This window comes from Lepidothrix coronata, unplaced genomic scaffold, assembly GCF_001604755.1.
Source record: "Lepidothrix coronata isolate B3197 unplaced genomic scaffold, Lepidothrix_coronata-1.0 Scaffold63, whole genome shotgun sequence".
NCBI classification, from domain to species: Eukaryota; Metazoa; Chordata; class Aves; order Passeriformes; family Pipridae; genus Lepidothrix; species Lepidothrix coronata.
The window spans coordinates 3,115,830-3,142,404 of NW_016690243.1; the positions used below are offsets into that span (position 1 = coordinate 3,115,830).

At 37.9% G+C, this 26,575-nt stretch overlaps 1 protein-coding gene across 1 annotated transcript in view; it reads left to right on the forward strand.

Moving 5' to 3' along the window:
- Window positions 1–12,206: 12,206 nt before the first annotated feature.
- IMMP2L (inner mitochondrial membrane peptidase subunit 2) overlaps window positions 12,207–26,575 on the forward strand; it is a 421,899-nt gene continuing 407,530 nt past the window's right edge. The window contains exons 1-3 of the mRNA XM_017817873.1: window positions 12,207–12,255; window positions 19,469–19,606; window positions 25,887–25,990. Of these exons, the coding sequence (XP_017673362.1) occupies window positions 19,472–19,606; window positions 25,887–25,990 (239 nt within the window). The 5' untranslated portion in view covers window positions 12,207–12,255; window positions 19,469–19,471. The remainder of the gene's footprint in view (window positions 12,256–19,468; window positions 19,607–25,886; window positions 25,991–26,575) is intronic.

A 26,575-nucleotide genomic window follows, 5' to 3' on the forward strand; every position in this document is an offset into this window, starting at 1 on the left:
AGGGGAACAGGAAACCATGACTCCATACCTGCCTCCAGTCTGCCTAAGCTAATTTGATTTTTCATTTAATAGTCACCTGCTGAATCAAAGTCAGAGAGCAGATCTCACAACTTGTTTAGCTCCCTGGGTGAACATTTCAGTGAATAAGACATTGACTATATCATCAGCAGCAGCAAAGTACCACAGCACACAGCTTGTTAAAAGAGCTAATCCAGATCCCTGTCCTCAGTACAGGGTTTGCCACTTCCAGCCAAGTGCACTGAGGTACACAAGCCTTAGAAATGGTGCAGCTCCAACCATAGCTGTCCCTGCAGATTTAGTATTACCTAAGGAAATACCACTCTCAGGTAGCTGAGAGTGGCTGCCCTGAGGACTAGCTGCCCCTGGGTACTTCCATCAGGGCAATGCATTCCTGAGAGTGAAAAAGAGACAGAAAAAGGCAGAAACATGAAGGCTAGATACTTATAGTTGGTACTAGAGCTAGCCCTAAGTATATAAACCCAGAGTATATCACAACATTTGTTTCCCTGCAAGGGATATATATTCTTTTATTGACTAGTTTGCCGAAGAATTCATCTGGCCATAACTGAACACATTTTTATGGTTTTCTAAGGTGCTAACCAGCAGGCATTATATTCAGATGAAAATATTTTGATTCCAAATTATTTATTGCTAAGCCTTAAAAGTTTAATTGTGTATGAATTTTCATGGAGGTCTGAGAAGAGCTTTGCAAAAGAAAGTGAGCCCTGTAACCTTACCTGTGAACATACAAAAATAAGCAAATTAACAACATGATTGTTTTTAAGTGGTGTATCATCCATTTTAATGAGAGACCCAAAAACTTGCACTGTAATGCCTTCATTTGTCTAGGCAAGAGGATATATGTATACACATAACTGAAGTCTGGGAAAAGTTTTAAAATAATTTCCATTGCTTTCTCTGATTTCTACCATTAAATTTCATATTTTTAGCTCATGATAAGGCTTTTTGTTGTGAGATTCAGCTTCTGTGGCTCATGCAGGAATGTCAAGATTAAAACTTGAAAAAATGAGTTTATAAAATGTTTAAAAATTATCAAATATGAAATGAGAAAGAGACCATTTCTCATTATTGAAAGAAAAATCTTCCATGAGGTGTTAAGTAAGTGACTTCAAGGTCCAGTGATGGCAACTGAAATGCAGTATAGTTAAAAATGGCTACATTAGATTTGACTAATTTATGTGTACCTGGAATGTACAGCGCGTTTTAATGGTGTGACCAGCAGACAGAGAATGACAAGTGAGCCAAAGCCTTAACTCCATCATGACTCCTTTGCCTGTTGCTTCCCTCTGGCATTAGTAGGGCTGGCACAAAGGAGTTTGTCTGTCCAGAGTACACAACCTCAGCAGAATGGATGGCCCAGAATGTGTTGGGTGGACAAAAGTGGTCAGATAGATGATTGGCCAGTTAACTTACCCATAAATTTTACTTCTATGTAGATGTTTATGTGTGTGTGTGTGTGTGTGTGTGTGTGTAAAGATAATGATGGCAAGAAGAGATCCAAATCCACTCAGCCATATAACCATTGTTATCTCAGGTATCTAAACTCATTAACCTTCTGACTGAGTGTTTTACAAAAACCATCCCTAATGACTCAAAATTTCTAACCAAATAATGTGGATGTGCCTCAGAAGTATCAGATTAAGCTATACAGTTGAGAATTGCCTCCTACAAAGTAACGTAGCTTGAACTTCACAGGAGCAGGTAGTTCAGTACCTAAACGGTATGCCAACCTGCTCAGGTTTTGGAAACAATTAGTTTTGTTTGAAGCCCTTGAGGTCTAGCAGGAAATTTTAGAATATACATTGAGCACTCTGAGCTGTAGAAATTACAGGAGTGAGTTACCATTTGCTTTTCCATCTCAGCAATAGCAGTCAGTGTCTCTCTTGTACATAGAGTCAGAGAGAACATTTAATCTGGGATTTATGAATCAACCCTAGGAACTCTAGAGCTCCAGAAAGAAATCAAAAGGTGAGCAGGAAACTGGGATCAAAATCTCCTTCCCTACACACTTTATGGTACTTGCTTCTAACCACATAGTGCTTGTACACTAAATGCTGCTATTTTAAAACAAGCTAGATTTGAGAATACTGATCTTTTGGGATAAGATTAAATCATGCTCTGATATTCATATCAGATTTAAAAGCCTCCTCTGTTCTAAATCTGCCCTGATTTAGGTATGTGCAACTGTAGCTGTATGCTTGCAAGAAAGGAGGATTTCACAAAGAACTTGCAGGTCAAATGAGGAATTATCCACAAGGTTATATAACAGCTGAGCAGTAGGGTTGGGACCATAACTCTGGATTTAAGTGTCTCAATTCTGCATCTGATGCCTAATCATTTATTGGTTCTAATTTCATGTGTTTGGAAGGAATTTTTCCCATGGGAGCTTTCAAAATGCAGCTCTAAAAGACTGCAGCTAATTGTTCTTTGAAGCTTTTGGATTCAGAAGGTGCTGATGTAATTTAGAAAACATTTTAACTCAGCCTAGGCTATACAATTAGAAGTAAAAAGTGATTCAGCAAACACAATGTGCTCAGAACATGGTGACCTGACAACCTGTAATAAGGTCCCCAAAATGCGTACTAAATAAAGGCAAATGGAGATGCCAATTGCTCCTTGCAGTGACACCCACTGTTCCCCTGTAACATTGTGTCACATACTTGTTTTAAATATATTAGTAAATAACGTAGTATGCTTTCTAAAGTGACAATAGATGGGAAAAAAATGAACAAAGTTATGTGTAGCATTAGTAAAGAAAAGCTTTTAAGAATGATTTGGTGCTGCCACTAGCTGCAGACTAGCAACTAATTATATCTGCCCCTCTGGCCTCCTTTACTCGCAGGGAGACTCTGATTGCTCGGCGCTGTGCTGCTGTCACTGTCCGCAGCCAGCACTGCTGTTACTCCTGAGAAAACAATGATATCACATACGCCACTGCTGACTGAGGAGGGGGTTGTGTGAATTGGAAACAAAAGAGACAGAAACTGTTGCCATACACTTCAAAGTGCTGTGCTTGGGGTACATGTCCATTCAGTAATTGCACAGGAATTCAGTCACAGCAGGCTTTTGTAATTACACAGCTTAATTGTTCCTGCCTATTATAAAGGGATCTTTGTTTTTGCCATTTGTCTTTCATGTTCACCCACACTTTCGATTATATTTCTGCTTGCTTGTCCCCTGCTTGTCCCTTACCAATTTCTCCAGAACTACTATTTGCCATTTCAATACACTTCACCATGCACGCCTAGGTTTAATTTTCTCATGCCTCTGCTGTTTTAGTGTTTCTATCCCTGTAGCTCTCAGCCTGCTCCCCTACTTCTATTTCAGCTCCCATTCTCTCACTGAAAACCTCTCATGCTGATTTTACTTAATGCAGTATAATTAAGGGTAGGGTTTTTCAGAGGGAAAAATGTCACTTCTCACAGACTAAAATGGAAAATTTGGCAGATGATATCAAATCTTGTAAAAAGACTTTAAGATCCTTGTGAGGTCTTGAGGTTAGTTTTTTTGTTGGTTTGGACCTTTTCCGTGTTTGTTTGAGGACCATTCGGAAGGCCAGTATCACCTACAGATTTGTCTGAAAAGAAACTCCAGAAAACCAAAAAAGCTGCAGAGACAGAAGACCAGCAATTAGGGAAAAATTGGCTTTGGCTTGGTCAGTATGGTTACTTAAAAATCTGTATTTTGTAACTATTTGTATGCAATGTAAATAATAAAACTATTACCTTTTTTTTTTTTTTTTGTGGTGGCTGCCTTTCTAGTGCATCCTTGAGGCTATTTCAAAATTGGTTCCACAAGAGATGTGGCAGCACTGACCTAGGAGGGAGGGAGAAGAATGCAACTCTGCCCGTGTGCGTGCACATTGTATCACATCCATCTCTCTCGTTGAGAAGACATGTTAATGCAGCACAGAGCTAACAATGGGGCAACCCTTATTCTGAACCCATTAATACTATGTGGGGTAAAGAAACTACCTGTTTACCCCAGAAGGTAAACATCAGCAGGCTGAAAGAAAGTAAACAGGTACTCTGAAACCGTGGTTGGCACTCTTAGTGTGACCTCTCATCAGCCATGAACCACCCACAGTGATCAGCAAGACTCAGTGCTGACTACTCTGCTTACACTGCTAAGCTAGATGAGCATGCTGTATCATCTTGACTACTGTTATTTTTTTGGCATGAACTATCTAGTTTGTGGTCTTCCATGAATGTTACAGCAACTGCAGAAGCTGCTTTATTTTTAAGCAGTTCTGCTGCACATCTCTATGGACCTGGAATGGCCACCTTCCACTGGCAGGTCTGTACCTATACCTTTCCATCACTACTGCAGGTGCCAACTTCTGCCACCAGCCATTAAGCCACTCTTAAGGGCTATGAGGAGGATCTTGGGTCTGAATGTAAAGAAGGCAGTGGGATATAACAAGATCTAGGGGAACTATGTTGCAGGTATCAGAGGGCATTGAGGCTAGGCTTCATGCCTGAAAACACTGCATCCTCCATGTAGTGTGGACATGGGCAATGTCCCAGGACGATACTGTGTGAGCACAAACAGGGCATTCAATCCTGCACTCCCCTCACTGGGGGCTGCCGATGGATGACTGTGGTGGTCAAGCCCAGCTGGCTGGCTGATGAACACCAAGCTACTTTCTCATTCTCTCTCATCCAGCTATAGTGGCAGGGTTCATACAGCCAGTGTGACTAGACACTGACATTCTTCTAGAACAATATAAAAATACGACAGGAAGGATTTGTCTGGTTTGTTTGGTTGTGTTTTTTTCATTGCAAATTGGAATCTAACATTTGAGGCACCAACACAGCAGATTACGAAGGATTTGTGGCACTGCAATTTCCAATCAGGTAAGCTGTCCCGAGTCAGAAGCACCACCAGAATCCACTTCATGGCAGTCAAAAAGTGTGTGTGTGGTAACGTGGAGGCAATATGGATGCAAATAGTGATGCAAACCAAATTGCTTTACTAACTGTAAGTCTCCAAGTCTCAGAGCTATGAGCTCACCAAGAGAATTCTTAAATACTTTAAATATATACAAGGCTCCAAAAATGCACCTGCTGAATTATTAGAAGAGCCCTCGATTCTTTTAACACCTTAAGAGAAAGTGCAAAGGAGAAACACCATAAATGTTTTCTCAGGAGGTACTTTACTGGTAAACTTTAGGAAATAAGAGATCTTGGCAAAAGTTTAAAGGGTAACCTACAACCAAAATAAAGCATTCCATGAAGGACAGACTTAGCACATGCTAACTCATACAGCATAGCAAAATCCAACCCACCTTGGTCCCGAGTTACCCAAAATATTAAGAAAGGAGATTAAGAGAAGAAGAAGGACTAAAAAAAGAGAGAGGAAAAAGAGAAAATTATATAAGTACCACAAGAATCCTGTGCAAGTCCACCTTCCCCATCCCCTGGTGGTAGGGCTCAGATGAAGAGGGATGGCACATGTTCCTGTTTTTATCTGCTCCAATGCCCATGGCAGCCCCTCCCAGGTGGGACTCCTGGCCCACTGGGCACTCCGAGGCTCTGAGTGGGGAGTGGTGCTCCCACTGTGCCAGCCCATCAGAGGCTGGGTCAGGGCCTCCGGAGTGTGGTATGGGCTGTGCTCCCAGGCTGCCTTTGACAGACAGCTGCTCCAGGACTGCCCCAGAACACTTGCAGGGGCTGCCATGTGGGACAAGACATTACCCCACCTCCGTGAAATTCCACCTTTCCCCCCACACACACACCCCTGAGATGGTCCGACCCAATAATTAATATAATCAGTGTCTCACACTAACCCACAGAGAACAATTCTTGCTAGGACCAGTAAAAGCAAGGAATGTACATGCATAAGAAGATGGATTTTCAGGGTGCAAGGTATTTATTATGCTTGCTAGAAACAATGCTAATATAAAGATGGCTACAAACACTCCAGGTTAGACATCTTTGACAAGAGTAAACACTCAGTGTTGGCCTTTGTGAGACCCTTGTAAGACCCCAGTGATTAAACTGTTTTTAAATGTCACCCTCCCTACTTCTTGGTTGAAGGGTGGGTTGTCCCATACAATTATTATTCTCTCTGGTTAAAAGTGAATGGGTGGGGGAGGACTAAGTAATGAACAACAGACACTTCCTGAACTATCTTGGTCTTCAAAACCAGGAAATTATTAGGCAACAAGCAGAGAGCGGTCAGATGCACTGTTGCAGTTAGAAAAAAGCACTTCCTTAATCTGGCTATTTGTGTTAGGGACAGCAGTGCTGCCCGTGTTGGTGTAGCATTTTTTTTGGTTTTGATTAAGCTTCCATGGACATTAATGTTTAACGGAATTAGAGGAATTGCAAATGGCTTCACAAACCACTTCTTAATCTGATGAAACAAAGAAGGAATAATACAAAGGGTAAAAACGCCTCCACATCCTGGTCTCATCAGAGTATTGTGGGAAACATGTAAATAAAGAAAACAAATCAGTGCCCCGTTCACACTTCATCAACTGCCTAACAAGTTGCAAACAGTTAATTGCACACCTTTAAAATGCATGTAGAGGAGAAATGATTTAGAAATAAACTTCTGTAATGAGAAAGGACAGCACAGAAACACTGACTCCACACAGGTAAATTCACACCTTTAAATTCAGTACATACAGTACTGAAAGAATGTACTGTATTTAATAGCAAAGTAACTGTTGGCTGTTAATCTACAATGATTGCTCTACATTTGATTTTTGCTATTTCTAAAACATTGGTCCTCACTTAAAAGGAAAATAAGGATTTACACATTACACATAAGAATTGAATGCTAAATTGACTAAACATAATGAAGACTATCAAGTGATAAGTAATTTTAGGCTGAGTTACTTTAACGTTTCCAAATATTTAGGACCTGTGTTAGCCCAGTAGTTCAGGCTCAGTAAATATATTATTGCTATGGCTAGCAGCAGAACATTAGATTCACACTGATTTTTCAAATCCTCAGGACTCATCAGGCTCTGCTGAGCTCGCTTTAGTACGCCTGCAACTCTGTTTTACCTTGTTTGCCTATAACAATCATTTAATGATCAGAATGTACTTACCTAATATGCTGATTTCCATGTTGTGACCAGTGCTAGAACATGAGGACATGAGCAAATGGAATGAAGCTGCATCAGGGGAAGTTCAGATTAGACATCCAGAAAAGGTTCTTCACTGAAAGCGTGGGTTGTCAGTCACTGGAAAAGGCTCCCCGGAGAAGTGGAGCTCCAAGCTTGTCAGTGTTCAAGAGGCACGTGGACAACACTCTTAGTCATATGCTTTAATTTAGATAGTCCTGTAAGGAGCAAGGAGCTTGACTCAAAGATCTTTATGAGTCCCTTTCAACTTGAGATATTCAATAATTCTATGATTCTATGTTTTACTTTTGTGTAATTTTTTATAATTGTGTGATACTATTATAATACGTGGTAATAAAGAGTTACTTGTTAGAATGAAATGTTTATGCCCTTACCATAATAATGCAATGCAGGGGATTACAGTCATGGAATAACAGGAGTGACACTGTAAAATGACACTGTAAGATGACACTGAAAACTTCAGGGCTGTAAACAAGACACCATTAGTCAGTTAAAAATACACTGACCTGGGAGGTGGGAAAAGCCAGTTGCAGGGGTAACAAAGAGAACAAACAACTCCCACCACACTGAACCAAACCATCTTAACACCTATGGAAATAACCAAAGGTGAGTATAACATTGGCAATAGAGGTGGATGTCAAGAATTTTTCGTAAGAATTTTAAGTCTATTGCTATAGAGATTTTTTTTCCCTATGTAATAGCTCTGTTTTCTTTTTCTGTAATTATTAGATCTGGACTGATAAATCTTTCACTAGCTCGTCAAGAATTTACCTACTTCAACAGCAGACTCTTGACTTCACAAATCATGTTTGTTTCCTTCTTTCCTATGCAAGCATTTAAGGGCAATAATTGTTCCTCAAGGAAAGCCAACACAATTAAGTTGACTACCATAAGTTATTTATTTCTACCCTTAGAAGATTATGACAGTTTAACAGACCAATGACAGGACTTCAGGAATCTTTTTGTGCTTTGGTTCTTCTCTTTTTTCCCAATGGAGAGGTCACTACAGAGTTTTATGCTCTGCTGCCTGCCTGACCAACTGGAAGCAAAATCTACTTTATTCTGACCAGACTGAGTTTCAGTATGTGTGAGGCATAACATAAACAGTATGTGATCGTCAAAAGAGTGACAACACAAAGGAACAGAAATGTTTGTCCAGATATCTTTATATGGTAACTTCTATACAGAGTCATAATCAACCCAACCCAATCTTCTCTGTGTAAGTGAAGAGCACTGAACCACTGGTAAGTGTACAGGTATTAACATCAGTCAGGGAATTTTGGTTGTTACTCCCACCAGCATTTCACAGAATTTGGTACCAGCCTTCAGCCAGGTCCCTGGGAACTCTGGCACAGGCAGGATGGGATGCTTCTCATCCTATGGCAAGCATCCTACATACCTGAGTGAGTCATCAAGATGCATGCATTAGCAAGTGAGGAGAAACAGGCTCTTTTAAAATGTGATTTGTCTTTTTTTTTCTTCAACATACACCTGTGAATGAGATTAATCCTGTCCTGTGTCACCTCCTTGACATAAAGGAAATTTAGACAAAGAGTTCATATGTAGATAGCTGCATTATATATATGGGTAGATAACTCCCACTGAAAATAAACTCCCTTTTGAATAAAATCCACAAAAATGAGTGTGTGATTCTTTATCAAAAACCATTATCAGAGCCCAGAATCTAGCAGGAATTAGGTCCCTAGTCATGTAATGAAATGGAGATGTATAATAATTAATACTGAAGATGCCACGATCATATTTTTCCCAGTACAATATCAGGTTTAAGATTTATTGCCCTCTTTTGTGCCACACCATTGATTTCTGCACTTGGGCCAGGAGTTCTTCAAGCCACAGCTGGACAATATGAAGCATTGATCTGCAATATCCATTTAAGCAATCAGGCTTTTTGATCCTGTGCCCTTTTCTCACTGCACCTTTTCTGTGCTCTCAGGTGGTTGGATCCAGCTCAATATTTTCCTCCAAAGCACACCTCCTCAGAATAGTACACTCAACACCACTCAAACATTCATTTCTCTACTACATGGAGGAAGATAAACATGCCTTAAATACTCTACAGATAGTTGTATTCCCAAACACGTGGTACTTGATTTTAACTCAAAGCAGGTCTTAGGTATCTCTTAGAGATTTTCCATGCTCTTAAAATGCAAAATGAAATTAAGCTGGAGGAAACTGAACTAAATGTGTTTTTAGCATAAAGCTTGCTGCAGTCTGTTAAGAGCCTTTTAAATGGATCCTGTAGTGAAAAAGGCTTATGGGTTGCCGAGAAAGCTTTAATGGTACTCTCAACAGAAAAGTAATTGAAGAGGTGGGTGAAAAGGGCACCCTTTTTCTTTATTTCAGTCACAGATGCATCAAGGCATGGAAGCAGCAAAACATTTTCAGTACCTATTTGTTAGAACTGAAAGTAAAAAACATCAGTCCTCTACTTCTAGGTACCAGTGCAGTAGAAATACTTATTAGAAAAAAAAAATGGTGCATCATTTGCAGCTGCTAACTTTAGTATCAGCTTTGATAAATTTCATTTTATACACAAATGAATGAAGAGTAAGAATCGGAATTTCCTGCTAGTTGTTTAGCACGCACCTGATTTCCAAATGAAGAGACCTGATGAGCCATGATTTGATCTTCAGAGGTTTAAAGCAAAGGTCTTTAAGCTGAAAAGAGTATCAGCTCAAGAGTTTAGTGGGAGTTTTCATACTGTGAGCTTCGAGTGCATGGAAATATCAATGCACATTCCCATAAGGTGCTTCCCTAATGTTACAATTTGAAGTACAATATTGTGTTTTGCAGCAATATTTTTGAACAATTTGTGAAGGTTTCCCAGTTAAAATTTTTACATGAAAATGAAGACGGTGGATACCAGTGGCAGAATACTCTATTTATTCCTGTGCAATGCACTGAAAAGCTCACTGTAGAATCTGAAAGTGAGCACACAATTCAAATGTGTTAAAGAATGCATTAATCAACAACAAAGTTAGTAAGAATTATTTGATTGTAAAGGTAATACTTATTTAAAAATGTGTCAAGGGAAAACAAAAAATGAAATAGGGTAACAATCACTGGTTTACCCTGGGTAGCAAATACGTTGGCATCATATGATATACATCATATCATGTATTTCAGAAAGCAAAATCACACTAAAACTAATTCTATTTTTTTGTGAAAATGTTTTAATCATTAAAAGCAGTAAGCATTGCTGAAACATTCAGATTCGACAAGAGGCTGGGCATGTTGTGTTTGGAATAGCGCGTAACAAGAAATTTTATCATTATGTATACGTAATTCAAGAACCTTTTACTAAAAATAGTCTTAGAGTATGTCTTCCAGTTCAGTTAATTAATAAGTACTCTATCATATTTCCTTCTAAGATAGTTGCTTCCTATGTCAAGAACTGTGGAAATATTTTATCCCTGTAAAATCATAGAATCATAGAATCAACTGGGTTGGAAAAGACCTCCGAGATCATCAAGTCCAACCCTTAATGATGTGGTCAGCCAACTACGCATTCATATGTTCATAGCTGAGCTTCAAAGTCAAGATAATTTCAATTATAAACAATTTTATATTTGATCTTAAAATAACATTTTAATAATAAATTGCAAATAACTGCTGAGAGTCAAGCAGAGGTGTCATTTTATACTGTGTTCTGACAGTGGCCTGACTAGTAGAAATAACTCCCAGCATCCAGTTAGGGACTCCCTGAGCAAGAGGTACTTTCTATGTGTTTGATAACCTTTAATGGATTTCTCTATCATGAATTTGCCCATTGACTCTTGAAGGTACATGAACTATCTGGAAAAACCTCCTGCCTCAGACTATACGGGCATCTGCGCTTGCTGTGACAACTGATGAAAACAACAAAACACTGACTGAAAACACAAACCCTAGTGTATCCATTTGCACTAGACAGGAAAAACCAACCTCATGTTGGTTTTGGCTGGGGTAGAGTTAATTATCTTCTCAGTGACTAGTATGGGAGTGTTTTGGATTTGTGCTGAACACAGGGCTGGTAATATAGAGATGTTTTTGTTATTGCTGAGCAGTGCTTACGCAGAGCCAAAGCCTTTTCTGCTTTGCATACTGCCACATCGGCTAGAAAGTTGGGGGTATGGAAAGTTGGGAAGAGACAGGTGACAGGTCAGGACAGGTGACCCAAATTGACCAGAGGGATATTCCATACCATATGACATCATGCTCAATACAGAAAGTTGAGGGAAGAAGGAGAAAGGCATGGGGGGGACACATTTGGAGTGATGACTCTTCCTAAGTCATCATTATGTGCGATCTTGGAGATGGCTGAACACCTGCTTGCTCATGGGAAGCAAGGAATTAAATCCTTGTTTTGCTTTGCTTGTGTGCATGGTTTTGTTTTTCACATTAAACTTCATCTCAACCCATGAGTTTTCTGGCTTTTACCATTCTGAGTCTCTCCCTCATCCTGCTGGTAAGGGAGTGAGTAAGCAGCTGCATGGGTTTTGGTGGCTGGCTGGGGTTAAAGGATTCCAAACCACCATCCATGGAGACAGGACTGGAAGCACAATGCAGCCAGCTCCGATGCACAGTGGATCTGGCTGACAATCAGTCCCGATGCAATCTGGTATGCACTAGGAAACCCATCAGCTGAATAAATATCCTGCCTTTTTGTGTGCGTACAATATATGCAACTTACAGAACTGGTTTGTACTGAAATATAAGAACTCGCAATATTATGTGTGAATATCCAAACACGTCAGTATGGTCCAATTGCCAAAAAATGGCCACAATACAGTTGAGTTCTTGTGTATTTGGATTTCCATCCTCACTGAATGAAACCACGGCCGCTGCAATCCAACGGCCTCATGCGCTTGGACACTAAAACTGTAAATACAGGCGCTGAAAGAGGACCAGACCAAGCACATTATTTTAGCAGAGAGCCTGCTCCGTGCCTGGCACCAGGTCAGGCCTGACCCTGTCAGGCCGCACAGCCCAGCACCGCCGCAACCGCGACCCCTCAGGGCCGGCCGGGGCGGCCGCTCGGGAGCACGACGGGCCCCGCGCCGGCCCCCCACGTGACCCGGGCGGCTGCGGCCCGCCCCCCGCGGAAGGAGTAAAGGGTAAGCGGGCACAGGCGGCCGGGGGCGGGCGGAGCGATGGGAGCCGGGCGGGCTCAGAGCGCCGCAGAGTCGGGGCGGGGAGGCGTTGGGGAGCCTGCTGGGGAGGGGGGAGCGGGGCCGGGCGGGGGGAGACGTGGCTCGGGGTGGCGTGGCTGGGAGCGACAGGCGCCCCGCGGCGGGCCCGGCCGTGAGCCCGCGCCGGGCGCTCTGTGCCGCCCCCGCCCCGCCCCTGCCCCGCCCGCCCGAGCCGCCCCACGGGCGGGTCCCCGCGCGGCGGCGGAAGCGCTGCTCCCGGCATGCGGCAGCTGAAGCCTCCCGGCAGCGTGCTGGGTATAGGGCTGTTCCCTTCTTCCTCTTTCAAATTACCGAGATACCAGCGCCCAGGGGGAAGGGACTGGATTAAACAGAATTTGCAGAGCCAGCAGTGAGAAGCAGCGTTGTTCTCCGCATCCTCTGCCTGTCGGAGGCGGTGCGGGAGACGGTCGTGCCCCGGTGCCGGTGGAAATGTAGCATGTGCGGGGGAACAGGCTGGGAAGCGACTCCGGAGTTGTGCTCCCGTTCGCTGGCATCATGTCCTGCACCTGGGACTTGTGCTGTGCACTGCTCTTGGTCCTGGACTGGATGCAGTTCTTACTTAACATATTTTCCTGCTTTATTAAATGTCTGTCAGATATCATGTGTGCCCTATGATGAACACAGTTAATGGCAGTTACCTAGTATTCTGATGGAGGGGCTTTCCTGTTACCCTACATCATGAACATCTGAGAGAGAATTTTTTTTTTTTTGGTTTATAATGATACAACTTGTCTTAAAGTGGCTGCTTTTCGGCATCTGGTTCTTGTCCTTCAATCTGTTCTTAGTTAAATGCTTCTCTGTGTAAGGGCTGCAATGCTTGAAGCTGAAGAGATTCAGGCAGTTCCTAGATAGGTCCCAGTGTTCCTACCTTTTTAAAGGAAAATTAATTTTTTTGGAAGTTGGTGAAAAGCTTAGACAGAAAAAGTGCAGCTGTAGACTAACCTTGTAAAAATCTTTTAATTAGCTAGTATTCCACTGCAGGATTATTTTTTTGTTGTTGATTTTTGTTTTCTTTTTTCTTCATATCATTGCTGTTCTGAGCACACTGAGATACCAAAAAAAAGCAAAGGCGGTCTAGGAAAGCTGCTTTACATCCCTCTAAATAACTTTCTTGTACCAACACATTTTTATTTTCTTTTTATTCCCCAAAAGCATATGTCACACATACTTGTTCATTGTTCAACTAGGAAGAAAATAGAAATTGTCAACAGAATATACATGGAAGACAAGTATTGGGGATTTTCAGGTTAAATGAAATAATTTCTCTAAAAGACTTCAGAATTAGGCTTGATTTTTCCGTTATGCAGCTTTGTAACTGAATCCATGTGCATTTTGTGAAAAAATGTAACATTTTTAACTACTCTGTTTGGGAAATTTCCAGGAGTCTTCCATTTCATTTAATTTCAAAATTACAGATTCTTCTGTTTAACTTGTATGTTGTTACTGAAATAAATTTTCTTCTGGAATTGGTGGTAAATAACTATACACGTGGTATAGTAGTGGGTGGTATCCAGATCCATGAGAATAGTACTTTTAATCATGCTGAACAATAATTTTAAGATTCAAATCCCTTCACACTCACGGTTGGAATTTTATATTGAAAACTTTATAAGTTGACCAATGTGTCACAGATTTCAGCTATTTCTGGAAATCTGTATCCTTATGTTTGCTGTTTAGTTGTTTTGTTTTTTCTCAAGACCTGAGAAATTTATATAGCAGTTGAAATTGTCACAAATCCCAGACTCAAAATCAATATGGTGGGGAATGATTGTTACAGAATAAACTAGGTATGCTCTTAACAAGTCCCACAGTGGCCTCTAATGTTCCAGGAGAACCCGAGTTGTTAAAATAAAGGAAGTTATTTTTTGAAGGCACAATTTTCTGTATTAGTTTGTACATTTAGTGTATTGATATGGCACAGACAGTAGATAGTAAGGAGTTGGTTCGTCAGGCCTTACTGCTGGATGATTTCATGGGAATAGACTGTTGGGGAGTCAGTTCTAATTTCCCTGCTTTGAGCAAGCATGCACAAAACTGCCTTTACAGTAGCTGTGGGAGAACTAGTTATTTTTGTAAAATATTCTGAAAATTGAAAATACCTTTCAAATGTTTCTTGCATTCATTTGTTCTTGTATTCATTTGATTTTCCATTAGGCTAGAAGAAACTTCCCTGTTCCCTACTAAATGTACTTGGTCTTAACCCAAATGCAGAAGCTTTAAGAAGAATTTGTTTCTGACAATATTCATGTTTAGAATTGAATGCTGTTATTCTTAGGCTTCTTATTGAATGTTATATGAATACTTAATGTTATATATTGTGGGTAAAACTGAATATTCCTTTTTTGTTGTTGTTTTTGCCTAAATTGAGTTCTGGATAATCACAACTAAGAGCACAGGTTCATGGTACTGGAAAGAATCCAGAGACCTAACTAGATAAATGTGCAAATTCATTTAAATTCAAAGGTTATGCTATTATTTACAGTTAATATAATTTACAAATTCAGTGAGTTTTGAAGCAACTGCGCATTTATGTAGTCTACTCAAGACCAAAACATAACAGCAGCTAGTAGATGTTCATAAAGAACACTTAAAATCAATTTATAAAATTAGCTTACTTCACATGCATTGAATCTTTAGGCTCAAAGCAACACAGGACTTTCAGTTGTAAAAAGCTAAATACCTGTTATGTTGCTCTCTTAAGTGATTTCCAAAATTGATGTAATTTAGTACTTTCCTTTACTTGTAATATATATTAATGATTATTAGAAGATGTAGAAACATGAGTAAAACCAAATATTGTAACTTTTATGTTAGAAAAACTGGTACTCTGTCACCTGTGTGATGGTACTTGGAACATACTGCATTACATCTAAAGTTTAAGTGCTCTAAAAAGATCTGATTTGTAACAATTACTGACTTTTTTTTTTGTATTGCAATTCTTTTTCTTGATGCTTGTATGTATAAAATAGAATAGTGAATAACTTTTCAGAACTGAGGAGTGGCTGATTACTCTCTGTCCTGAACTTGTTGTTAATTTGATTGCCGAGCAAAACTTTGATCTACAACTGTATTTTCTTCAAATTTTTCTTTTATGTTTGAAGAGTCAGATATTTTGTTTAGAAGTACAAGATTGTCCATGAGGGTAAAATTTCTATACTTGAGACACAAAATTAATTTTTAAGACTAGTAATATGAATTTCTTTCCAGTTACAACCAACATGAGAACTGAGCCTTTGTACATGAGATAGATCCCAATGATGGGATGTAATAATATTAAATTAAAAGAAGAATTGGTTCCATATTAAATTTATTTTTTTCCCTCCAGTAATAATTCTGTGACAGATTATGTTACTGAGTGTTGTGGTTTAAGCTTTTTTATTTGTTTGTGACCTGAAAGCTCATTATGTTGATCTGTTTTTTTTCTGCTGCTGAGAACTTCTCTGTATGTTATAGCTCTGATAAGATTACAAAAGTGGATTTTTATTGTTGTTTTTCTTTATTGTGGTATATTGGAAAAAAAATCCTGCATATTTCATAGTGATGGGAGCTATTATATGGAAATTGTAATTGCTTTAATTCAAGTTTAGGCATAAAAAACGGTACAAAATGGAGTTGAAGCTAACAAAATCTGCTGCTTTGTATTTGGAACAAGCAAAACATCTAGGCATCAGGACAAAATGACTAACTTAGAAGAAAGAGAACAACAGAGCACACACGTGTAGTTGCTGAAACTGTTGATTAGGTTAGGATTTGTTGTGTCAATGACACAGCAGTTGTTTCTAGGACCTATGACATTTCCAAACTCACAACAGAGTGCTATTCTTTAATGTCTGTGTGCCAGGGGTTACAGAGAGAGTAGTATGATGGAGGAATAGAGGGAGCAAAACCTGAATACAGAGTATAAATACATTAGTGGAATAGACATGTTACCACTATGGTGGAATAATACCAGGATGAAGCTGTCTTTATTGAAGGATACATGAGAGATCCTTCTGGAACTAGATAGTATTTTTAAATGAAAACTTAAATACACTGATCTATATTGATTATTCTAACTGAAGACTTAAGTGGGCTTGTCTATTTTGATTCTTCTGTGGCATTCATCACCATCATATCTGTGCATCAGCCTGTACTTGGGTAAATTTATGTGATTTAAATCAGCCTACTAAAAGGTCTGCGTACTTGTACCCTTACAGTAATCCATGTAATGTAGAAGTTATTGAAATGTACAACTAAAGTGGGAAGTGAGTCAGGCTGCATGGCAGTAGTTAGCTCAGACCTTGTATCATGAAAGGTTGTAAAAAGGGCACATGTTGAAAAGATCACACAAATTCTGATACTGAACAACATCCTGTTCCTCATGATTGTTAGACTAGGTATAACCTTGTCTTCCAGTTAGACCAGTCTTAAACCAAAAGCTTTTGTTCTCAGTTTTATGTTTCATAGGATGCAATAAAATTGGGCTCGTTCATGTATTGTGGTATTTTCTATTATGAAAGTCTTCATTTTCAAACTGCATATGCCTGAATTCTAATGTGGTGCTGTTGATTTATAGAAAAATGCATATCGTGACAGTTGGTTATTTCAATGGATTATAGAACTATATATAGTGTAGTTACTGATTCCTGAACAAGATCAAATAGGTCATTTCAAAAAAATGTAGCAGTCTTGGCAGGGTAGGTGTTTTGCATATAGGTTGTAATTCCCTTCTTCCTGTTCCCTCACATGCCTTTTTGTAGAAGCACATCAGGGGCCTTTCTATTTCCTTTGTGGATGACTGCTAATGCCTTGTTTTTACAGCTATTTTTCCTATCATACTTCTGCAGGTAATTTTTAAGTACCTAGGTTTGCAAATATATTGTAACCTGGGGCTTTCTGAATTACTTGGTGATTTTCTACAGGCTGTTTGATAAACAGTGTCTTCTAATGTGCAGGCAAGTGTAAGAAAAAGTAAACAGTTTATACATAGAGAGCTATCTAAATAGTATCTCTTCTCCATATGTTGTAGTACCCACGAGAGGCTCATTATAATACCTGGACCTTTTGTGCACCAAATACTTCAGTCCAGATAATGCTGTGCTCCATCTGCCTTAATCTCTGAGCTGCACAATATGAAATTCTTAATGCTTTGACCTGCTATATGCTAGCATTTTTGAGCTTGGATTTGTCTTGTCCATGTTGCCATTTTAAACAACTTTTCAAGGTTGTTGCTTTGAAATTTTTCACTTCTACTGAATTATTCTATTTTATTGGTTTTTTTTCTCTAAACCAAGTGTGACTTACGAATGTTGAAAAGTGTATGAATCTCTAAGGTTTTTTTTCATACTTTTTGATTTTTTTTGTTTTTTTTTTTTTTGTTGTTGTTTTTGTTTTTTGTTTCTGTTCTATCTTTAAAGTGTTGTGATTGTTGATCTTATTCAGGCTGTCACTGACTGGGCAGAGATCCAGACGTATAGGTTGGAAAATTTATTTTTTTCAGCAAACAGTACTTTGCTTGCTTCACTGACATGCATTTAAATCTGCTGTCAACATAAACCAGATACTGCACTATATTTCAGAATTTCACTCCAGAAACATGATGCTCTTAAAATCTGCAGATGTTTCAGAAATTTCTAAGAGCAGAATATTATTTCCAAGAGTAATAGCTATCTAATGTTTTATTTATATATAAACAAATACTCCAACCAGAATTTTTTTCTTTTATTTTAAGGATCTTCGTTGTGTCTACCCTTTACCACCCTAAATTCTTTCCCGTGACTGCAGTAAATGCTTATAATTACTTTTTTCCCTTCTTTTCTCCTACAACCACCAAAATGTAAGAAAAGACAACACTGCAGATTTTAATCAAACAGTGTTTATCAGTTGAAGATTATCCTTTCACATGTAGAGTTACTGGTAGAAGATAATGCTGCAAACTGCCTTTCTGCTGCTTAAGTTCTAGCTCTTTCCCTGTGACAGTGCAAGACAACTTGAAGCACCTCATACTGAAAGAATGGTGGGTAACCTTCCATTTACTGGCAGCTGGATGGTGAACTGTTGTGTCACTGGCATGGCAACTTTGCACGTGCACACGCTTATCCAATGGTAAATGCTTGTCTATGCTTTTTGGAGGGGAAAACTTATGAAATAGACCTGCCAAAAATGTGTGCACTGTTCGGTGAGATACTGGCATGTAGTAACTTACCTTTGTGTTAAAAATATTTTGTTATAAGAAAGGATTCATTGGGTGGAAGCAGCAGTTTAAAGGGCAATTGCCAGCAGGTGAAAGGCAGCGTTTCTTATAATAAAACTTCAGTTATGTAAAATAGTCTTGTACCTTGGCAGCAGTACGTGGATATTCAGCTTGCTTTTCGGATGTATGACTAATACAAACAACTTGTGTTTCGGTGTACTTTGTAGGTATTTTTCAAGCATGTTCTGTGGTTCAGGGTTAAATAAATAGATGGGAGATAGCATAATACATGGTGAGTTGGAGTGGGGTCATCCCATGTGTCATTACTTAGCTGCCCAGTCAGCCAGTATGCTTTTAACTTTCTGATGTAGTCGCAAACAAGGACTGATTATGTTACTGTGTGTCTCTCTGATATATATGACAATTTGAATTGATTTTGCATGTTTGCAGTTACCACAAGTGTGGAAATGATGCATTTGAAATGCTTCAGGTGTGGAAGTATTTAATAAAGAGAAGCTAGTATGTTGCAAATAGCCTTTCTTTATTTAACACAATCCATCTTTGGGGGTCAGAAATTAATAATTACCAGTGTATGGAGAGAAAATAATTTATAATTTTTTTTTCCAAATGTATAGTTAGATTTTATCTGGTTATTATTTAGCACAGGATCACAAGAAATGTTCAAATTAGCTAAAGGGTAAATGTCAAGACGTTCCATAGAATAGACAAATGTCAAATATCAAGACGTTCCATAGAATAGACATTTAAATTCTGATGAAGATTTATAGTTGTTTGGGATATTTTCCTTTCTCATGTGCACACTTATTTTTTTTCCACTGTGTATATTGTGAGGCCTTAACAGATAAGTTTATTCTTAATAGTCCTTGTTGAAATTGCTACAATTGAAATTACAATTTGAAATTACCTCAAATTTGTTTGGTTTTTTTTTCCCTTCATGTTTTTCAGATTATGGCACAGACTCAGGGTTTGGGGAAGAGATACATTAAAGCCTTTTTAAAAGGTTTCTTTGTTGCCGTTCCTGTCACTGTGACTTTCCTGGATAGAGTTGCCTGCGTGGCAAGAGTGGAAGGAGCATCAATGCAGGTATTGCTGGAAATATCTTTTGTCTCTCAGGAAATTAAAAAGTGACTCTCCACTGACAATAGCAAGGTGGAAAAAATCTCTTTCTCAATTGTTATTAAATGACAACATTGTAGTATGAAACAGTTTAATTTCTACTTTGTTAAACAAATACTTTTGTGATATGAAAGAAAATCTTTTGAGAAGAAAACTTCCCAAAATTCTGTCTCAGTAAAAGGAAGAAGTAGTATGGAGAAGTAGTGATAAAGATATATTGTTTTAATACCTTCCTAGACATTTAGAAATATTTGGAGCAATACCTTTTGTCTCTTGGGATTGATGACTCACAAGGAGGCTTTATTAATTTTTAGTAGCTGCATTATAGTAACTGTAAGGCAAGACTATTTTTTGCCATACTTCTCTTACTAGTGAACCTGTATGGCACCATTGCAGTGAAGAATGCTGAAAGTGGCATGAACAATATATAATATTCATATATTAATACATGCTTATCAGGACATAGGTATCAGTTCAGTGTTTTTACTCTGGTTATACTGAATGTTTATACAGTGTAAGCAAATAATTATAAATAGCCTGTGTAACATTTAGACAATAAATACTCATGATACTGAACAGCTACTTTTCCTCTGGTTTTGGAACTTGAAAAAGATATGTTTTAATGTAGCAAATTTCTGTATTGTTGCCTTGCATTTTAAGTCATAAGCAGTGCGCATTGCTGTGCATCACCACTGATAACCGTAATATATTTTGCTCCAATCATGCAACATTGCAAATAGCAGAGACTAAGAATTCTGATCTTGGATGTCAAGCCCTCTTTTCTGATTGTCTGGATAAGCTCAGAACCTTGAAGAGAGGCTTCATAGCAATCAAGACCAGCTGCTGGAGTCTGAATTGTGCAGTATTTACACAGACAAAACTTGGGCTAGATCCTGGACTTGACTGATTTGTGTTTAATGCTATAAAAAACATGTGGGGATCTAGAGCCACATGAAACATTCAAGATGCAGATGCATATTGGATTTTCTGATTTTGGTTTTACATTTTTGTTTGTTTGGGTTTTGTTGCTTTTTGCTACTGGTGAGCATGACCTGAACATTTAAATTTTGAGGTGTTGTTTCTTTAGCATGCCATAGTGCCTTTCATTGTTTGTTCTTTTCTGTCTGTGATCTAGTGGTCTGTTTGACATCTGTTCTTGCTTGATAGTTTTACCTCAGTAACTGAAAAGAAATTTTTTAGATTTTCCCTCTCCACAAGCTATTGAGCCCCTCTGGTCAATACCTCTGTTCTACATTTTTGTGAAAGTCAAAGTCCCAGTGCTGGGCAGTTGTTTTGTTTAGTTTGGTGTTGTTCTGGAGTGTTGCTTCTCTAGTCACTTGAAGGGGATATTGTTAACTATGGTTTATCCATGGAAGATTTGGAAAACCCTACAGTTATTTGCTCAGATTTATTCAACCTGACAAAGAAGGATATGCTCTCTGTAGTGGCTAGGGAAAGCAATATCTATTCACTGGGTGATTAAAATTGAAGCTCTTCCCTTGCCTTGTCTGTTGACTAAACATTACCTCTGTTGATTGAAATATGACCAGCTTGAAAACTGTCATTTGTAATTTTACTGACATCTCAGTGTCTGTAAAATTCTCTAGTTTTATTCTGGACTGTAGCACTGAAATAGAAGTTTAAAAGAAACTTTTATGCATATGGATGTTTTCCAGATTACAAAAAAAAAAACAAACTAGTGCTTTTAATAAGATACTGATTTCTTTGCCAAGATTTATTAGACATTTAAGCAAGTCTGACAGGGACATAATTATAAGGAATATAACCCTCTTTTGCAGAGTAGCTTAAAAGAGTACTGGTCATCACGTTGCAATTCTGTCTGTTTACTGTGTTCTTTGAAAAGTGATCTATACTGAATGTATCTGAAAGCTACGGGTATGACAGCGTTTGAAGTTCAGTCAGTTTGTAGTCATCTATCCTTCAATCACATGCTTCCAATGATACCTTATTGTCTCAATTTGAAGATATCATGGTAAGATTTACAAAAATTGTTTGTAATAGACCTCTAAAATGTCTAGCTGGCTTTGTGTACTCATCATTGTGATTCCTGCTGGGCCTGAAATTAAAAGTTTTGTAAAGAAGCAAGAAATAAATCTCTCTGTGTCCCACACACTCTGCTGCTCGTTCCCTGTTGTACTCTGTCTCCCCCCTCACTTTCTTTTTGTTTTGATGCCGCTTTGTAGTTACTGATGATGGTAATACTTTGATACCCTAATAAGCATGCTGAATAAAGCTTCTAATGAAAGTACAAATTTTCTGATTTATTCCCGGTCAAGATAGACTTCATGCATTTCATTGTCTCAAGCTGATTCGGTGTTTCTACAGTGCTTTCAGTCATAATTCATTTCAGTTATAATTCTTGTACTGACTTCAGTGTGTATGTGTATTAACCCTAGCCTATAGGGAATAACGGTGAACTATTGCATTTTATAATTTTAACATTTTTAATTGTGTAATTTCCTTTTCTATTTCTGAAACTACTGGTTTTTTTTAATCCTCACGTGAGGTGGTTTTGTTGCTTAGGATTTTACAGATAGATGTGCTCATCTAGCATTCTGTTAATAATGAGTTTCAAGTGAGTTGTAATCTGCTTACAACATTGAATGTAAGTGACAAAAATAACTGGTAGTAAGATTTCTTAATTGCTTGTTGTGGATTTTTTGTGTGACTCCTCTTGTAGTGCTGGCTGTATACTTTAAAATGTTTGTTATGTGGCCATATTGATATTGATTTATGTAATTTTTTTATTGAGTTTCATTGCTTGTCTGGTATTATGAACTCTTCATACATACTGATGTGGAAAAGGAACTCTCTATGGATATATAAATTTGTAAATTCCTTAAATCGAATGGACTGTTTTCAAGTGAAACAGAGATGGAAGATGACAGCATATGTGCAGCTTAATGTGGAAGTTCTGTTGCAAACAGTTCAATATCAAGGATTACAGCAAGTGGCTTGAGTGGTGATCTCTGACAAAGCACACTTGTTTCCACAGCAAACATTATTGAATGTTCTATTCCATTATGCATAATAGCAGTTATTATCCTGTGGCAGTTTCTCCTTACTTTATTATTAGGATTACTGTACCTAAGCCTGTAAACTCATGTGAATATTCTTTATGTTCCCCAAGCTTCAAGTAAATAAGCTGTGACCATCACTAGTGACATAAAAACTACCAAGTTAATAATTATTTATAGTAAAAGGACATGTTTTTATCCTCCTGCGTATAGAACCTTATGTCCTATGAGGCTTCATCACATGGCTGGGGATCTCAATTTGCATGCTTTTAGCATTAGATTAGTTAGTGGTTAGAAAGAGTGAATGTTTTGTGGCTTCTGCACCACAGTTTAAATTAAGACCTCTGTGTCTCATTTGTAGCAGGCCGTTATGCCAAGAACTTGAGCAAAGAAGTCATAATGCTTCAAGCTAGAAGAAGGAAGAGGTCCCTGTATTATTTTGTTTCTTATAAAGAACCCTTGTGAGCCTATTTGTTGACTCTCTTTGAGAAACTGTATTTTGGTTTTGCTAGATCTGAAACCTTACTAGTGGTAAAAATATCATGAGGAATAAGTTGTGTTATTTCTATACTTTTGCTGTAGAATCCAATTTTTGTAATTTACAATAGATAAAGGCTTGCTGAAGCATTTAGATTTTCTTTTTTGTAATAGATAAAAGTAATTGTTGATGTAAAATGAAAGTCTCCTAGTTTTCCTTAAATTTCTTCTAACAAAATTGTATTTTTGTCTGTGCATTTGTCAGGTTGTTTTGTCAGAAAGAAAAGCCCAACACTGTCATATTTTTCTCAAACATAACGTATAATGAGTTGGATATCCACTCTGTGTGTCAAAACCACATTAGCTATTGTTAAAAATGCATTTATAGTGCATTAAGTTAAAAAGATTATGTAATATCTAAAGGTATTTCAATTCTAAAGCATTTCCTTTGTTTAAATACAGAAAACAGCTGCAACAACCCAACTAGGGCAATACTGTACCTACCTGGTGTATTTCTCTGTAAGATGTAGTTCATATAGAATTATTTGAGAGGAAAAGTCTGTGAACAGTCATGTAGATTTTTTCTAAGTATCAACTGTGAAATACATCATCTTTTGAAGCAGTGGTTTTAAAATTTCAATTTGTTTCATCCTTTTGGCCCTTTAAGATAGATACTTTTGAATACTAAGGAGTTAACTCTGTGAGAATATCCTATATGTATGATTCCTTCTTTGTAAGATTAGTCTCTGCCTTATACTTAGTACTGTTGTTAGCTTCTGGCCCATATCTGCCTGCATTTAGCAAAATGAGTATGACTGTGAATTGTTAATGGATTTGTGTGTAGATCATTTGTGTGTAGATCATTTTTATGTAAATAAACGATCCTTTGGTGGAAAATGCTATGAAGGTGGTAAATGATTTTGGAAATCCTGATTAAAACCTGTTAATCAAATATCTGCTACTTAACTTCTGGTTTTCATTTATCTGTTTTTTGCAGTGCTTAGAGTCTGGTAGATAAAATAGTGATCAGTGTTAATATGTTTACAGCTTAGACTTGAACCATATGTCTATGGATGTTAAGGTGATCTGCTTTGATCTGCAGATTTACTTGACTAGAAACTTGCCCATAGTCCACAGCTCAAAATGTAACTAGCCTTGTTTGCTGTTGAAGTAAACATATTGTGTCATATCCCTCCCCCTCCCCCAACACATTTATTCTTTTGACCTATCATATTGCTTACTGTTCATTTGAATTACACCTACTGAGGACCCCAGCACAGTACTTCCTCTTGCACCTTGAAAAGCAATTTTTTCACAAGTCTAATTTGACATAGATGTTTTTCAACCAATCAGGTTAGCAAAGAAAATATGAAGAAACTGTAGCAAAGAGAAATCTGCACTTCCAATTGCTTCTGAATTAACCATCTGTATTTAAGAGCAAAGTTTTGCTGAATGAGAATACGATTAAATTTAACATTGTGTAATTACTTGTGTTGAGAACAGTTCATTTCAGTCTCCCAACTGGTTTACTTATCAAAGGTAAGTAAACTACTATCGATCTGGGGAGGGACATATCAGCAGTGAAAGTCTAGTGGTTCTTGGGAAAGTCCAAGTTAGATTTAGATTGTAAGGTGAGCACTAAAACCCTCTTCTACAAAACAAATGAACAAGCAAACAAAAAACAACCACAAAAAAAATTAGCTAATATTGCAGCTCTCATACTGACAAATGAGGGGCTGCCTAATCTCAATACTCTGTTTTATTGCATATGTCACCTAACTCTAGAATCTAAATTAAAGGTCATCTGCTGTCCCACTTGGAGATACTGTAATTGTATTTGAAGAGACTGAAAAAGCTTACTGAGAAATAAGCTATCAGAAGACTTTAGCCTGGAATACTCTTAAATACTTTCTGTCTAGTAAAAAGGAGTATTTTTATTGAAATGAGCTCTGCAAAACTAAATGCAGACAGTACTGTGATGGACTGCTTCCTTCCTCTGACATTTCCTATGGGTTAACTAGGAGCCAGCATTGACCAGCTACTCTGGTTTTGTATCACATCCCACAAAATAATTATATGTGGTTCTACATACCTCCTAATACTCTGTACTCATTAATTACTTGGCTATTTTAATGCTGAGTTTAGTGACCAGTCTTGTTTCTATGTGTGGTTCTGTGAGAGTTCAAGCTCCTATTTATCCTGTTATGGAAGGCTCACATTTACTGCCAGTGCATGCTGTAGGTGTAGGGTTTGTTTTTTCCCTTTGCAAAGGATGCTGGAATTAGTACTGTTATAAGTACATATTTAATTTTTAGTGCATTATGCTTGTATAAGCAGTAAGATGCCAGCAAAAAAAATGTTGCTTTTTTTCTTTCTGGGAATTAGTGTTTTTAGTTCTCCTTTGATTTTAATATTAAATGATAAGCACTAAAGGCAATCTCTTCTTTTCATCAGGCTTCCTGTAAGTATTTATCCTTTGTAATTCGATTTACATGCAGTAGTGCACTGAAAGATATGAAGTACAGTTTGTCAGAAATTAATTATACTTAACATGTCATTTAATAAAGAAATATATTTCTCATAATACAGCAGATTCCTGGCCTCTTACAGTAACTGGGCATGTTTTTACTGATTTTAATGGATTTTACCTGTTGGTGGAATGAGAGGTGGAAAATCCATAAAGGAAATGTAGATCTAAAGATGATTGGGTTTTTTTTGTCCCCCTCTCTCAGCCTTCTTTGAATCCTGGGGGAAGACAAGCATCTGATGTAGTGCTCTTAAACCACTGGAGCATTCGAAATTATGATGTACAACGAGGGGACATTGTGTCATTGGTGTAAGTAATTTTGCATACATTTCAAAACGTGCTTATATGGATGTTGAACCATCAATATTTAATCTAGAATCATGTAAGTATATATACGAGCAAGGAACATAAAATTTTTGATAACACGTTATTGTTATTCCTGTCATCCATTTTCAAAACTCAAATGTTCAAAGAGTGTATTACCAAGTTTTATTAGAAAGGAATGCTGTGCAAGATATTATGTGATACAGCATACATGTGTACCAAAACTGCCAAGAACAAAGAGTTGTGAGATAAAGAGAGAAAACAGATAAAACATTGTGGCTTAATGGAGTATTCCTTTAAAGTTGTTTGGCTATACACTCATATTTTTGAGAAATACAGTCTTTCCTTATCAACTCATATTTTTTTTTTCCTGGAGAAATATGTCTACTGAATAAAATTTTAGATAAGATCACAAGAATTCAACCACCTCCTTAATGGAAAGATGGAGCAAAAAAACCAATTTTGCATTTACAATGGGGAGGTCTGTGTATCAAGTCAAAAGGTGGCAGTGTTTCACTGTTGAAAATATTCAAGACTAACAGAGGACAGAAACTCCATTTCAGCCTTAAT